General features: G+C 44.3%; 3 protein-coding genes across 5 annotated transcripts; 2 read left to right on the top strand and 1 right to left on the bottom strand.

The window, feature by feature from the left end:
- The first annotated feature begins 314 nt into the window (after positions 1 to 314).
- On the top strand, positions 315 to 6265 carry LOC135143961 (ATP-binding cassette subfamily C member 4-like). Its single transcript, XM_064075859.1, has 10 exons — positions 315 to 762; positions 1763 to 1873; positions 1921 to 2263; positions 2314 to 3618; positions 3666 to 3803; positions 3856 to 4678; positions 4725 to 4955; positions 5003 to 5304; positions 5369 to 5614; positions 5662 to 6265. Exons 1-10 carry the CDS (start codon positions 689 to 691, stop codon positions 6109 to 6111), a joined length of 4023 nt encoding a protein of 1340 aa, XP_063931929.1. The 5' UTR covers positions 315 to 688; the 3' UTR covers positions 6112 to 6265.
- LOC135143962 (DNA replication complex GINS protein SLD5-like) lies at positions 6196 to 7023 on the bottom strand. Its single transcript, XM_064075860.1, has 2 exons — positions 6554 to 7023; positions 6196 to 6507 (listed from the first exon to the last, which is right to left on the bottom strand). Exons 1-2 carry the CDS (start codon positions 6954 to 6956, stop codon positions 6251 to 6253), a joined length of 660 nt encoding a protein of 219 aa, XP_063931930.1. The 5' UTR covers positions 6957 to 7023; the 3' UTR covers positions 6196 to 6250.
- Positions 7024 to 8929: 1906 nt separating this feature from the next.
- Positions 8930 to 15986, top strand: LOC135144075 (uncharacterized protein). Of its 3 annotated transcripts, XM_064076059.1 has the most exons (7): positions 8930 to 9080; positions 10635 to 10949; positions 11013 to 13031; positions 13082 to 13219; positions 13383 to 13584; positions 13934 to 14149; positions 15765 to 15986. In XM_064076059.1, the coding sequence occupies exons 1-7, from the start codon at positions 9000 to 9002 to the stop codon at positions 15851 to 15853; spliced, it is 3060 nt and encodes a 1019-aa protein (XP_063932129.1). In that variant the 5' UTR covers positions 8930 to 8999; the 3' UTR covers positions 15854 to 15986. The 3 variants fall into 3 exon arrangements, with proteins under 3 accessions (XP_063932129.1, XP_063932128.1, XP_063932127.1); XM_064076058.1 differs by having other exon boundaries at positions 10638 to 13031; XM_064076057.1 differs by having other exon boundaries at positions 10635 to 13031.
- Positions 15987 to 16009: the final 23 nt, after the last annotated feature.

Here is a 16009-nt window from a genome sequence, read left to right as displayed (position 1 = left end):
TCCCCCCAAAGTCTTCCCAGCACAAAGGGCCGTTTTACTATTTTTCGCCATACCGGCGCATACAAGTGCACCGTTTCCGCCGCCAATTTAAAATAATCGCACGCTTTTTATCGCCTTTTCGTCGTTAACCCTTGCTCACTCCATAAAAATCTCGCCAGTCACTCCTCCAAGAACGCTTTCTCACCACGCGTCGGCAATGAATAATCGCGCCGTTATCTTCTCCCATGCAAGGTGAACAAATAAAGCCCCGCATTTTTATCTGTTTAACTTTGCCCCATTTTTCGACGCAAAATCGCACGCTCTCGACCTTCTTCGCCCAGGAGATAACGGGACCCTGGGCACGCCGCCAAAAATATCTCGTCCAAATCTGGTCCATTACGTAACGTCATACACGCGGTTTTTTTATCTAAACAAACCGAGGATGGAGATGGATCAAGGCCGCCGACAATTATACACTACGTGATTGAAATTAAACGGTGCCATCAACCAAACAATAATAATACCGACGTCGACCAATCCGATCGAACCCATTTCGCGTGCCCGCAACACCACCACCAGCAGCCAGCGGCTCTAACCTCACTTCGAGATGAGACGTCGATGTGTGTCGATGTGTTCCTCGCGTTCGGTTACTTAACTATGACTTAAGTTAGGGATTCGATTGGTTCTAGTGCCTTAATTGTACTTAAATATGGATTCGAGCAAGAAGTACGATCACCCCTCTCCGGAGGAATCGGCGAATCCGCTGTCGAAGCTGTTCTTTGTGTAAGTACGGATGCGAACTTGGCAAAGATATTATTTGGTGCATTTTGTTTCGCTGCGCTTTGTTAAACGGCTGTATCGTTATACAATCGATAAATTGGCTATTGTTGTGGACTTTTATGTAGACCAACTGTCGCACAATCGATAATTTGTCGCTAACAATAGTGCGTGAATCTTATTGTCCGTAATAACAGCCTGAGGTTAGCAGGGTAATTAAGTTGCAAGGACGAATTAAGAGTCCAGGGATTCGTACTATGCACACTTGTCGCTTAAACTTAAACAAGAAGTATGCAAGTCATTCGCTTTTTTTCCATTGGGTGTGTAAATCCCGGCGCCAGGTGTTGCGATCGGAATATTAAACAGACTTCTAATAATAATAATAACAAATAAAATCGTCTCGCTTTATCTTTTGCCACTCCATTATTTACATAATTACGCAATTAGCTAACACTTTGTCACCACCTAGTATATCAATTTTGAGTGGCAGCGCATGAGGAAAATGTGCCGTGTATGCAAACAAATTTGCACCGGAAGAACATTTTTGAACATCATTAGACGTGTATTGGGTTGACCAAAAACGCCCTGCCCTGTGTGCAAATACTACGCCCTCAGAAAACAAATTATTTTTATTCTACTATCTTTGTGTCAACACAGGAACGATTTTAGTTTTCGATAAAATTAAGTGCGAGACCAACCTTCGCAAATATCGTTAATCCTTTAAAACTGCATCGATTTGTATAGTGCAATAACAAAAAATATATCTTGCGAAATTCACGCGAAACACATAGTTCTAGCGTTAATGGTGTAGTATTTAAACTATTGCACAACTCGAGCTTGGTTAAGGGAGGCACATATTTAAAAAAGTGAAATCTGTCACTGAAGTTTTCCAGATCTTTGTGAAAAACTTTTTCGGCAGTCATTCCGATCTAAAAATTTCGCCAAAGGCGAAAACGGCCACCCGACTTCGTTGTCTACCCACTAACCGCAACGCTCTGATTTCCAGCTGGATCTTGCCATTTTTCAAATATGGCTACACGAACGACTTACAAGTCAAAGATTTATACAACTGTGCCAAACTCGACGTCTCCGGCTCCCTCGGCGACGAAATGGAACGGTAACACTGTTCATCTTTCCGTCTCAGAGCTAACACGCACTTTCCAGAAACTGGGACTACGAAGTTCAATCCGCCCTCAAGTCCGGCAAAAAACCCAGCCTCTTGCGCACCCTCCGGGTCACTTTCATCAAATCCTACTCGGTCGCTGGAGTCATAATGTGCCTACAATGTTCTCTACTCAGGATGTATCTGCCCGTGATCCTCGCACAATACATCAGCTATTACGAGATAAACAGCAAAGACCGGTCGACCGGAAGCGGATGGGGCCTTGCTACCGGAGTAATTCTATTATCATTCGTGAGCATCCTCATCGTACACCACACTAACTTGTATTGCCAGAGGATAGGAATGCGGAGTCGGATAGCCACTTGTTCCCTGATATACCGAAAAGTAACCCGTACCACAACTACCACAAAGAGATACTACTTTTGTGTTTGTAGCTGTTGAAACTAAGCCGCGGCTCCTTGGGTCAAGTCGCCGTGGGGAAGTTGGTCAACTTGCTGTCGAACGACGTCCAGCGGTTCGACATCGCGTCGGGATTCCTCCACTACATCTGGATCATGCCCATCGAGACGGCGATCGCTTTCGGCGTCATGTACCACAGCGTGGGCTGGGCTGCCGTCGCAGGTATCGGCGGGATCGCCCTCCAAGCGGTGTTTCTTCAAGGCTACCTCTCCCGTCTCCAAGGGATCTACAGGATGAAAATCGCCCAGAAAACCGACAGTCGCGTGCGCCTCATGAACGAAATCACCGCTGGAATTCAAGTGATCAAGATGTACGCCTGGGAGAAACCCTTCGAGAAAGTGGTAGCTTTAGCCCGCAAGTACGAGATCAAAATCGTCGCCAAAACCTCCTACATCCGAGGGTTCTCTCTCGCTCTAATGGTCTTCACGGAACGCGCCGCCGCCTACTTAACCCTCATCACCTACGTCCTCATGGGGAATAAACTCACGGCCGACGTAGTCTTCGCCGTGGCGCAGCTTTTCAACACCGTGCAACTCTACATGTGCATTCTGTACCCCCTCGGCGTGTCCACGTTCGCCGAAGCCAAAACCTCCGTTAAGAGAATCGAAGAGTTCCTGCTCCTCGAAGAAAACAATGCGACCCCCCAGATCACCTCAGTCGCCGAATCCGAAAAGAACGGCACCGTCAAGCTCAACCAAGTCAGCGCGAGTTGGGTTCCCAACCCCATCGTCAGCACCCTCCTGGACCTCAACGTCGACATCAAACCCGGTACTCTCTGCTGCGTCGTGGGTCCCGTAGGTGCCGGGAAGAGCTCCTTCCTCCAACTTCTCCTCAAGGAGTTGCCCCAAAACTCCGGTAAAGTCGACGTCACCGGGAGCATTTCGTACGCATCGCAGGAACCCTGGTTGTTCGTCGCGTCCGTGCGCAACAACATCCTATTTGGTCAACCTTTCGTCAAAAATCGCTACAAAGACGTGGTGCACGTGTGCGCTCTAGAAACCGACTTCGAGCAATTCCCTCACGGCGATAAAAGTTTAGTGGGGGAAAGGGGCGCTTCGTTGAGCGGAGGGCAACGTGCCCGCGTCAACTTAGCCCGGTCTGTTTACAGAGAAGCCGATATTTACCTCTTCGATGATCCCCTGTCCGCCGTGGATGCACACGTCAGCAAACATTTGTTCAACGAGTGTATCGTCAAGTATCTGGAAAACAAAACGCGAATTCTGGTTACCCACCAGCTGCAATTTTTGCGGCAGGCGGATTTGATCATCGTTCTCAATAACGTAAGGGTTTGTTTTTTGTTTGTACGTGTTGTTGATGGACGTTTTAGGGACAAATTGAAAAAATCGGGACGTTTGCTGAATTGTCGGAAAACGAACTGAGCACTCTGAATTTGGAGCAACCCGAAGAACAGAAGGAAGACGAAGTACATCAGAGGGAGCGCCTTATGTCTGTAGTCTCTCTGAATGTACGTATGAAGTCGACTAGCGAAACAATTTTCCATGTTTTTTTTTTTGTAGAGCACCGTGCCCGACGACGACGAAGAAGCAGAAACCCAAGAGACGCAGGAGTTGATGGAGAAGGGCGCGATTCCTACGACCACCTACTGGCAGTACTACCGAGCGGGTGGTACCATCGCCGTTCTTCTATTCCTCATCCTACTTCTCGTTATAGCGCAAGCCAGTTGCAACGCGTCAGACCTTTGGCTCACTTACTGGACAAACATGGAACAACTCCGGACGAGCTCGTCCGAAACTACTAACGGGAACGACAGTTCCACAAACCAACTAAATATATCCGAAGCTGACGCTATCACCCCAACGACGACCTTGGCAGTGAACCTAACCACTGACCCATCCAACGTCACCTTTGACGTCCGGTCTTCTCCTTTCCCCTTTAACATAACAAGTGACACCCGATCCGAAGATATGATGTCTCAATCCACGTACATCATCATCTACTCGATTCTCATCCTATTATCGATCATTCTGACCACCGCTCGGTCTTTCCTCTTCTTCAGAATCTGTATGAACGCATCGAAGCGTCTCCACAACCTCATGTTCAGTAACGTGCTTCAGGCCACGATGCGTTTCTTCGACACGAATCCGTCGGGCAGGATTTTGAATAGGTTCTCGAAGGATATGGGTGCTATGGATGAACTGCTGCCGCGGGCGATGATCGAGGCCATTCAGATTTTCCTGGTGATGGCTGGAATTTTGACCATGGTGTTTATAGTGACTCCTTGGATGGTTGCCGTAGCGATCGTCCTAGGACTCCTATTTTACTGGTTCCGGGTGATTTATTTAGCGTCGGCTCAGGATGTCAAACGCCTGGAAGGAATAAGTACGGCAATTTTCCTCTACCGGTCCGTACTGACGTTTATTTTTAGCTCGGGCACCAGTTTTCTCACACGTCTCTGCTTCCTTGTACGGTTTACCGACGATCCGCTCGGCGAACGCCCAAAATATGATAATCAAAGAGTTTGACGCCTTGCAAGATCAACACACTAGCAGTTGGTTCCTTTTCATCGCTTCCAGTGAATCGTTCGGATTATACTTGGACGTCATCAGTACTATTTTCTTGACCATTGTCACTTACCAGTTCCTTATTTTTGACGATGGTAGGTTATTGGCACCTGTTTTTTTTTAAACTAGAGATTGGTTGCAGGTACTACCCGAAGCGGAAACGTGGGTTTGGTCATCTCTCAGAGTCTTATTCTTACGGGGATGCTGCAATACGGAGTCCGTCAAACCACGGAAGTCGCCAGTAATATGACTAGCGTCGAACGCATCTTACAATACACAAAACTAGACAAAGAAGGACCATTCGAATCGCTTCCCACGAAAAAGCCGAGTCGCGATTGGCCGCAACATGGCCGCGTCGTCTTCAAAGATATCTATCTACGCTACATCCCGGACGATCCTCCGGTTTTGAAAAATTTGAACATCGAGATCCGGCCAGCGGAAAAGGTACTTTAGTAATTAGTTCTACTGTTCTAGTCATGTTAGTAACGCCTCGACTATTTACCATTAGGTGGGAATCGTGGGCCGTACCGGCGCCGGCAAATCCTCCCTCATCTCCGCCCTCTTCCGCCTGACAAAAATCGAAGGCGCCATCGAGATCGACAACGTAAACACCCAGTTCATCGGCTTGCACGATTTGCGATCCCACATTTCCATCATCCCTCAAGAGCCAGTATTATTTTCTAATACAGTACGTTACAACTTGGATCCGTTCGAGAAGTGCGACGACAGGACGTTGTGGGAAGCCCTCGAAAACGTGAGATTGTCGTATTCGGGACGCACGATCTAAAGTTTGTGTTTTAGGTCGAATTAAAGGATGCCATTGAAAGCCTAAACCAAAGAGTTAATGAAGGAGGGTCTAATTTTAGTGCCGGCCAACGCCAACTCGTCTGTTTGGCTAGGGCCATAGTTAGGAATAATAAACTACTGGTGCTGGACGAAGCTACTGCCAACGTAGATCCGTCAACTGATGCCTTAATCCAAGCTACTATACGTAAGAACTTCAAAGACTGCACGGTTTTGACTATAGCTCATAGGTTGAATACCATAATGGATTCGGACAAGGTTCTGGTGATGGACGCGGGTCAAGCGGTGGAGTTTGGACATCCGCACGAATTATTACAGAATAAGGAAGGTTACTTTAATAAAATGTTAAAAGAAGTGGGGCCTACGTTAGAACAACAGCTACGACAAGTAGCGAAAGATGATTTTGAGAAAAAACGAACAAGTGAGAGCGAACAAGGTGATAAATAGGTATTTTCTTACGTACCAATATACTTACAAACAATAACGAGCTTCAGCTTGACTTAAAGTATTTACTTAACATATACTTAACTGTCTACTTAAATTTCAGATTTATTTATTTTTGATCACTGTTTTGTTTAAATAAATTTTATATCAAACGCAAGTCGCCTTTTTTAATCAAGTCGGACACCCCCTTGTACGAAATGAGCATTTGAGAACCTGCTTTAATGTCTACAATTTCGTTGTCGTCCCCTTGGCCCCGATCCACGACCACACCTTCCACGTTGCTTTTGGCTTTTAAGAACACGAAGCTGTTCATGTTTGGCCGGACGAAGTTACTCTTCCAATCTTCGAACGGCAAGCCGGGGTAGAACATGGTGGCGTTGTCAAAATGCTCCTCTAAAGCTGCAATCAATTTCTGTGCACTTGTTTTTCGTGTTAAAAATACTACCTTCTTTATATTTAAGCGCAAATTGCTGCTCGGCCTCTGATAAGTACGCCTCTTCCCTCTCCTCGTCCTCTTTAAGTACATGCAACACGTACGTTTCGATTTTTTCGAGTCGGTGTCGGAGGTAGCTAGTAACTACAAATCTAATTCTGTCGATTTCCAACTGGTAGAACCCTTTTTTAAAGTCGGCGCTTGGTAAAGTTTCGACGTTGTCTTCCATAGCAGAGATCTGGGATAAGACGAGGTCTACAATTTCTTGTTCGTGGGGGAGGAGCTCTGGAGCAAATTTTTCGTTTATCCAAATTTCTTCCATTTTTTGTATTAACTCGGCTGGGGTCATTTGAATATTTGCATCGTCGTCATCGTCGATTATATTATTTAGTATATCGTCTGTATCTTCATCCATTTTTGCGCAAAAGTTGCAAATTAAGAGGTTAGAAAAAATTACAAAAGAGTGAGGTTAACGCGCCCAAACAAAACGATGCCATTAGCTATAACTTTCAAAAGTACGAATACTAATTCGTATTAAATTTTAATTAATATTTTAAACAAACTTCAGTTATTCACAGGTACTTATTAAGTGTTTGGTTAGAAACGAGAAACGACCAATTATAATAAGAATCAAGGTTTCGTGACAATTTAAAACAAAAAATCGAATTAATTGAGGTAGCGGCTCAAATATTCGCTACACAAACCGTCTTAGCGACAAATAAATTAAATCTCATTAGAATCTACTTAATAACTCTTCGATAAATACCGCTTCCGTTAGCACGCTATTGCTAAAAAAGATCCGCATTCATTTCGTATTCTTGGCATTGACCCACATCTTCCAGTGGCGTGCTTCTTCCCGCCATCCCCTTGAGGGGGCATCCAAAATGGCGCCAAATTCCCTAACCTTCACATCTAGGCCGCCATTTGTTAACTGTCAACTTTTAATTGCTCTTCTAATGAGCGTGAAACTACAGCACGCTCCCATCAATTATCGTTGCATAAAAAAAAATCCAAACAAATTGTTCCGGTCGATTGTATGTAAATAGTCATGTCTTTAATAAATTTTAAATATACTTTCGCATGGATGTTGCACAATTTTCAAGAAGTGAAGCCAAAAGTACGTCGGCAACGAACGGAAAATCTCATCTCGTTTGTTAATATTCAATTAAATCGGCGAACCGTAACGCTGATGTGCTTTTAAATATTGATGACATTTAACTGTTAGGTAAATTACACGGGTTTCGTCACTTTATGTAAGATGTGCGTACGGATTCTAGGTAAATGTGTCGATATTCGCGCTATGAGGAAGTAGCATGTTTGTAGATTTTCCGCGGAATATGCAGAAATTGTAACGATTTTCTTGGATGATCTATGGCAGTTTCTTAATTTTGTTACAGCACACATCTTCGTGGATTTTTTTTTTTTTATAATGCGTGACGACTTTCACGCTACAGGTGAAGAAGATGAGGCATCTTCATATGTTGTTATTACGTGACAATTAACCATCTGGTCGATGACTTATTTTTATTGCCTCTATTTGTCTATATTCGACTTGTTATCATAACATTCAGTGACGAAAGTGAGTGGTGTTACAATCCCACGCGATGTATTCGAATAAAGTTCAAATGGAAGTAATGCAGGAATTCACTTAGCTAAGTCAACATTGCTATGCGCTCTTTCCTCCATTTTTAGTACCTATTCCGTAACGTCTAAAAAATTACAATCTAGAATAAATATGAATATATAACCCTGAACACCAACACGATGGCAAAATAAAATGAAGAATACGTTTCGCCTATATTTCATAGTTTCAGCAATAAAAACAATCCCTTTCATCTCTCGATTTTGAAACCCAGAGTTCGTAACACCACTTGTCATTGCTATAAAAATCTTAAAATTGATGACCTCGTGCGCCAGTCGATGAACTTTTTTTCTAAACAAGCTCTCACCATTGCTTCACCCTGCCGTCTACAATTACATCCACTGAAACCAATCCACAAATTTCCTAAATAATAATAATAATTAATTTTCTCATGATGGGTACTTTGTGGTACTTTCATAATCGGCATCTACTTTATTATCGATGTTTTGCTAATCGATTCCGTTGCGACACGAATTTTGCGAAATTGGAAACCCCACATTACAGCAGCCGGAGTCCGAACCGAACCGAACGAGTCTGGGAAGATTCTCGATTGTCAGAAAGACCGTCATGACCGGGTTGCGAAATTTTCCGAATTTGAATTTCGTCACCTTTGTGCAGATATTTAAAAAGTTAGTGTGTCTTCGTCTCAAAACAAACATAATTCACTGGAGAAAGAGAAAGAAAGTTATCAACAATAGTAGGGGAGATCTTCTTCTTAGGGGGAGTCGTCTAAAAGAAACGTAGATTGATGGTCGAAGACCAGTCTCGTAGTGGCTTCTTCGGTGGGTGATTGTGCCGGTAGACGGCGGTGTGAAGATGAAGAACTTTTACACATGTTATGTTCTCCTGGTGCTGAGTGCAAGAACGGCGGTTGCGCAGTTTATTGGACAACAAAGCGTAAGTACCACCGGAAGGATTACAAGTACCATTCAAACGCGGCGGGTCGAAATTTCAATGTTTTCGATTGTCGTTATTCTAGTCTCTGGGAACGAACGAACGTGTTCCTATTAAAATTCGAAAATAAATTTCCATATCATTAGTAATAACAATAGGGCTGCTGAAAGTACCGATTGTTGGCGAACTAGATCGATAAGTAAAAATTTGAATAAAAGTTTGAAAATTCAGCCCACTTTCTCTAATAGATAAATCGTGACTTTTGCATTAAGTGCACATATCCCCTGAAGAGCCGCGATTTAATTATCAGTTAATGAAAGCCACTCAACGAAAGCGACAATAGCCTCCTTAAGAGTTTCTCCCGTTTATTGGAAAATTGTGTAACCGAATTTTCCATTTCCAGCTTTCTCCCTTTTTCTCGACTTTCCTTCCTTAACTTTTAAGTAAAAACATAGAAATCGTAATGGAAGAAAAATGTCGCCCAAAGTCCGACCTTTAGAGAAAGTCGTCGAATCTCTAGGTCAAGAGCACCAAACATTCTGGAGCTGACCTTAACACGATCAGGAGGTAATCGATAACACCTTTCTTTAACTTTCGCCTGATATGATTAGCATTTTTCGAGATCTCCTCTATAATTATTTAAATCGTGGAGATGACAACGAAAGTGAATAACCCATTCAAAGGCTTTGTTCACATACGAAACGTACGAAGCGTGTAATTGCCCAGTCCCAGCGAATTCTAATTGGCCTCATGAAATAAAGATACGTGCTTTTGAGGCAATTATGTCATGATTGAGTAACCTGAGGAGCATGTCTTCGGTCCGAATATGTGAAAATCCCGAGCTACTGATCTACTATTTAATTGTTGCAAAACATAAACATAAATCATTTCTTCGGGTTGCAAAAAGATTAATAACGGGAAACATGAGAAGGAAAACGACGAGCTGGTTATGCAAGCTTTGAAACAGAACAGTTTGAATAAAGGTAATTAGAGTCGTCTTTGTACGACGATGTGCTTGCTTATGTAACGCGTCTTTCTGGACCAAGCGGTCACTCCTTTTACGTAACCCCTCTAGCATTTGGAATTTTTATACATCCATCGTCGACGCTCACTTCTCATAAGCTCCACAGACGCTACCAGACTTTCACTAGCCGCGGGCGTTTTACGCCGATCGCTAGTTATCTGGACGAAAAAATAAATTTATTAATGAACTACTTATTTGCCTCCATTCAATGAGATGATCCGTATTTTGGCGGAAAACTTTCTATTAATCCAACATCCGGCTGCACGTCCGTCGATTTTCCCATGAAGTAACCATAGGTATCACTCGCCGACTCCTTCTCGCAGGAAGCGTTGACGTAACATAATTGCACAATTAGATCCGTTATAGCCAAAATCGACCCTTCTTAACACTTTCACAATTTTTTTTTTCCATACACCACGATCAAAAGAACTGCCAAATTCAGTTTCTCAATTCCACCTTTAAACTTTTCGATTAGAACGTACTCACCTTTTACTAGTTACATAATTTGTCACCGATTGTTATTATCTTTTCAGCAGTTCCCAAGCCTCGATCAACGAAACCAATTATCGCCTCAGCAACAAGGTCACATCTTGAGCGATATTCAACAGCACCAGCACAGATTTAACGTGTTTCCGCAGACCCAACATTTTCCGCCTCAACAGTTCGGGGTACAGCCTCCCGTTTTTAACAATCCGCCGGTTTTCGCCCAGCCGACCCAGTTCCCGGTTCTGTTGAACCAGAACCCGATCTTGTCGAACCAGCCGTTGGTCCAGGTGATACCCACTCCGAGCGTGCAGCCCGTCGTTTCCACGGTACAGACAGTGGTCGCACCGACGGCGCAACCGGAGGTGAATACCAGGCTAGTCCAGCACCACACTCAGACGAGTTTCACGCCGGGCTTTGCTCCACAGACCCAACAACAACACAACGTGCCTCAACAAAACAACGCTTTCACCCCTAGACCCACGGTCGACCCCATTGTGGCCATCGAGCACCAGATTCGTCAACTGGATCCCGAGAAGCACAAGCAGAGGATAAAAGAGCTGAGGGAGAAGCAGCAGATTATCGAGAAGCATAACCAGTTTGTGGAGAAGCAGTACGAGAAGGCGTTGAAGAAGGCGCAAACTGAACATGAACAATGGGTCGAAGAGCAGAAGGAGCAGAAGAAGAAGTTGTATCAAAGGGTGTACAAAGGGCCAGGGAATGCTCAAGTTATAAGGTACACTCAGTCGATTCCGAGGTACATTTATCCGGAAGAAGCTCCTCTCTTCAAGCTGGCTTTGGACGAGTACTATAAGGAGCATCCTACGACTACTACTACGACGACGACGACGACGACGACAACGACGAAACCTCCAACAACAGAGAAGAGTAAAAAGTCGGGGAATACGTTCCTGCCGACTGTCGTTCCGACTAGTGAAACTAAAGTCAAGACGATACAGACTCTAGAGGATTTGAATCTGCTCCAGAGACAGTACAAGTCGCAACAGATTGCAAAAGACGATCTCTTGGCACAACTACGGCTTGCCATCGGTAACAGTCCTGAGGATGACGTTGCGAAAAACTTATCCTCGCGTGAAATATCACTAGCTAATGGGAAAAAAGTCCAACTGATCGAAACCAGCGACCCTAAATTAATCCCGAATGGAAAAACGGAAGAAATCACCTTACCCAACGGCGAAAAAGTTCAAGTCTTTAGAGCGAACAACCCACCTACGAAACCTGAAGAAATCACTCTACCCAATGGCCAGAAAGTTCAAGTAATCAAAACCACAGATCCTAAATTAGTCGCGAGCGCTTCTTCTTCATCCACAGTCAAAACCCAAGAAATCACCTTACCCAACGGAGAAAGAGTCGAGGTTATTCGAACCACAGACCCTAAACTAGTACCAGGAGCAACTCCTCTTGAACCCGGAAGCGACCTCGAGAAGCTCGTTTTTGCTCAAACCACTACAGTCAAACCTCCAGCAGCAGTCTTTGACGAATTCACCAAAGGTGTGCTACCACCAGGCGCCAACTTTGAACTGCTGAAAACTGGGGCTAGCGGAAACTTGGAACAGATCGGAGGCATCCCCAACCAAAAGAAGGTGACTTTCGTGCTCTTGGAAGAACAAGACGACGGTACTCTAAAAGTGCAAGGAATCAAAGGCAACGGCAAGGAGAAACCAGAAGTGGACGTCGACTCGATCCTCAAGAAAATCCAAAAGGGGGAGATCAAACTCCCGTCTCACTTGAAACCAACGCCGACAGCCGAAACCAAAATCGAAACCACCACGACCCCAAAGAAAGAACTCGTCCCAGGTATCACGGTGGTACCGAACTCCTTCGCGAGCGTCGACGACGCATCTAGCGTACCGATTTTGAGAACCAACATCGGGACGCACTTTGTGGCCACGTCTACGCCGTCGAGCACGATCTACACGAAAATCTTCCCTAGTAGTACCGTACGGAGTACCACTACGGCGACTCCCTTCACCACGACGGCTCGTAAAATCACACGACAACCCCATATTCTAAACCAAGGAAATGATTTGGTGCGACAGGCCTCTACTACGAATTCCGGGACTCAGAACACCATCTTCAATTATCAGTCGACGATCAAACACCCCAAACCCACCGCCCCGACGCTGCCGTCGTCCTCGGTTACCATCTTCCAGAGTATATCTCCCACGATCCCCACGACGCCTTACTTCGTCGAACCCACCCCAGACAAACCCCATCAAGAGCTGCCGGAAGTACTGAAAAAGAACGGTATGTTCGCAATGGCGAAGTTCTTGCGGCAGTCGGGTCTCGATACGATTTTGAACGAAACCGGCCCTTACACCGTCTTCGTTCCGACGGATAAAGCCTTCAGGACGCTTCTCGTCCAGCTGGGAGGGCCCGAACGGGCCGAAGAGAAGTTCAAGGAGAACCCGCGGCTCCTCAGCGGGGTAATTTTTCGCTCGTTCGCTAATTGAACGAACTAATCGATCGATTCTAGTTGCTGCTTCACCACGTCATACCTGGAGCTTTTACCATCGGTTCTCTCCAAGATGAAATGACCGGAGTGTCGTTGGCCGGCACCCAATTAAGAGTGAACCAATACAACATGCACGACGTAGAATGGAACGACGTTAAGGTGAGTTAAATTTAATATCAATTAAAAAGATACATTCACCGCGCTCTAGTTGGCCCACATAATATGCTCGTTTTCGAGTTCAAGTTCATGATTGTTTTAATTAATTTTGATTTCTAATTGGGGTAATTGGGTAAGTTGTCGCCTAATCACTGTTTGTTTGCAGATTACGACAATTAACGGTGCCAAGGTTCTGGATGAGAAGAAAGACATCGAGATACCTCAAGGTATAGCACACTCTGTCGACAGGGTAATGTTCCCGTTACCCGTAGGCGACATTGTGCAAACTCTCCAGTCGGACAGAGAGAGGAGATTCACGAGTTTCCTGAGGGCGCTGTTCTCTTCCGGACTTGCCGAAACGTTACAAGGTAAATACTTCTTGTGGTTACGTACAATGGTGATTGTCATGCGATGCTTTATACTCTAATTATAAGGCGATTAGAAGCAGCCGCTTTCTTCGCCTGTCAAAATTTACGGTTTCTTCACTAGTATAACCTTATAGGGAACCTCGTTATCGGAGGAAAGCAGAGTCTGATCGATGATCGAGGCTAGTGCTCCTGGCACGCACTCGATGGACCCCAACACACGCAACGCAAAAAGTTGCATTATTTTTTTTTAAACAATAGTCACGATCCCATTTCTCAATACTTACGTGGTCACAATTAAATCTCGCAACTGGTGAAGAAACCACCATTAACCGGCAATCTCTTCTTCCAGGCACGAAAACCTTCACGTTGTTCGCGCCGACGGACAAAGCTTTCGCCGCCTTATCAAGCGAGGAGCTTTCCAGGACCATCTCCGACAGGACTCTAGCCAGGGAGCTGATCTTCAGGCACCTCACGCCCGGTACTCTGTACACCAACGGCATGAGGTACTACCAGATCAAAGACAGTCTGCTCGAAGACAAGCAGCTCACGATCAGCAAGCAATCAGGTGAGGAAAAAAACTGTAACGATACGTGATATTGGGTCGAAAATGAAAGGCTAAATTTTTTCCGAAACAATCGGTGAAAGGTTATCATCTCGAGCTAACCCACTTGCGACAGTGCGACAAGGAAGAATGCGGAAAATTCGGCATCTTAATCGAATTGTTCATGGCGATCGACGCTGCGACAATAACCGTATGAAAGTTTTCGAGAAAGTTGGCTAAAGTTCAAAGTCAACAATTTCAGATGAGGATGATGTGCGACGGAAGAAAGTGAAACGACGCCTCCGGATAGACGTCATGTGTGTCGAGGAAGCCGCTTATGATGAATTCGGGAAAATGGACTTTCACGTTATTAAGTCGGAAGGTCGAGTTTTATTGGTTTTTGTTTTCGTTCGGGTGGCGATAATTGGATTATGGATGGCCATTTTTAAAAGTGAAAGCGCTTCTCATTACTAAGGGCGGAGAGAAATGACAATTCTTATGCTAATAATTGGGTCGTACCTCTCGATATTATAATATTGTTATGAATAGGGGAATTTCCTTGCATTGTAGGAGATTCGCGCGAACACTTTCCTCGGAGAATTACGGAATCGGTATAAAAGTGGGTCATAGGCAAATCAAAACCGGCATCCGGTTAAGAAGATAATAAATCTTGTGGATTTTGGACGCCACGAACAATTATACCACGCTGAGAGTGTTTTACGCTAGAGTGGTAACATGAACAATCAAAGCATTATTGTATCTCGAATACAATAGATTAGTTCTCGAGGTACTACCTCATCAAAACTGATGAAAACATCTCGGTACAAATGATCATAGATCTTGTCGACGTTTTCTCAAAGGCGTGTCAATGTTGATTCAAGAACCGAAACATTCAGCGCGTATTAAGCTCTTTCACTACTTCAGGCTATTTGTATTGTGCTGCTTTTGAAGTCAGTTTAGGTTGTTTAAAATTGACGAACTTCCTGACGACAAAGTATATTTCGTTACTTTAATACAGAATTCACAACCAATATGGCAGCCCGAATTATTACGTCATCAAACATGGCCGCCCAAATTTAGTGTAACCACAAATCTAATAGCAACAATGAACGTCGACTATGCCAATAAGTTATAACAATATCTGCACCTACCTGGAACATGACGCAGCGCAACCAAGATTCAAACGAGACATTGAGGTTAGGTTCGCCCATTCCAATGTTACGCCACTGGGCTCACAAACCCGTCTCGGTTAACATTACTCTCACTTTTTCCGCACACTGAACGCGCGAAAACCGCACCGTTTAATTTTTTCCCTTCCAAATGCGAAAAAACAGCCCTCGTAACAACTTCCAATTTAAAAAAAAATTAACGACTATCGCGCTTCAACACGAAAACGACGAAACAAATCGGCTTTCGACACGGAAAACTCGAACACACGGTATTTATTCCCATTCCGGTCTATATTTTCTCTTAAATTATATGGAAAAAATTTTCAGCGCGGTTTCGAGAATTTGATTTTGAAGGACTCTGCATTACCGACATGGCGGGTTTTTGAAAATTTTGGTTGTTGAGTGTTGTTTTACGTAAAGTCTTTTGACTCTGAAAATTCGAACACACACTCAATTTAATTTTGTTTCAGGTAAAGTGAAGGTGAATAATGTTCCATTGGCGACCCAGAACATTCCGGCCACCAACGGAGTGATCCACGCGCTGGACGCCCTTCTTTAAATAGTTAAGTTATTAAGTATTTATTTCACAGTCATTTATCGTTCACATGCGCCATCATCTTTGTTTTGTTTTTTGTGTATTATATCGTTAAAAATAAGGCTGAACACTGTCAAAACGCCACTTAAATTATGATTACTGAGGAATCCTTAACCTGTA

The sequence above is a fragment of the Zophobas morio genome, unplaced genomic scaffold (genome assembly GCF_036711695.1).
Source record: "Zophobas morio isolate AGI-343-1 ecotype UQ-CSIRO unplaced genomic scaffold, CSIRO_AGI_Zmor_V1 ptg000081l, whole genome shotgun sequence".
NCBI classification, from domain to species: domain Eukaryota; kingdom Metazoa; phylum Arthropoda; class Insecta; order Coleoptera; family Tenebrionidae; genus Zophobas; species Zophobas morio.
This window is presented reverse-complemented; position numbering and strand designations above follow the sequence as displayed.

Coding starts and splice junctions, on each gene's coding strand:
- LOC135143962 (XM_064075860.1), bottom strand. CDS start 6,956: ATGGATGAAGATACAGACGATATACTAAATAATATAATCGACGATGAC. Junction 6,508..6,553: donor TGCGCTTAAATATAAAGAAG/GTAGTATTTTTA, acceptor AATTGATTGCAG/CTTTAGAGGAGCATTTTGAC.
- LOC135143961 (XM_064075859.1), top strand. CDS start 689: ATGGATTCGAGCAAGAAGTACGATCACCCCTCTCCGGAGGAATCGGCG. Junction 1,874..1,920: donor CTCGGCGACGAAATGGAACG/GTAACACTGTTC, acceptor CGCACTTTCCAG/AAACTGGGACTACGAAGTTC. Junction 4,956..5,002: donor GTTCCTTATTTTTGACGATG/GTAGGTTATTGG, acceptor GATTGGTTGCAG/GTACTACCCGAAGCGGAAAC.
- LOC135144075 (XM_064076057.1), top strand. CDS start 9,000: ATGAAGAACTTTTACACATGTTATGTTCTCCTGGTGCTGAGTGCAAGA. Junction 13,032..13,081: donor ACCCGCGGCTCCTCAGCGGG/GTAATTTTTCGC, acceptor GATCGATTCTAG/TTGCTGCTTCACCACGTCAT. Junction 13,585..13,933: donor ACTTGCCGAAACGTTACAAG/GTAAATACTTCT, acceptor CTCTTCTTCCAG/GCACGAAAACCTTCACGTTG.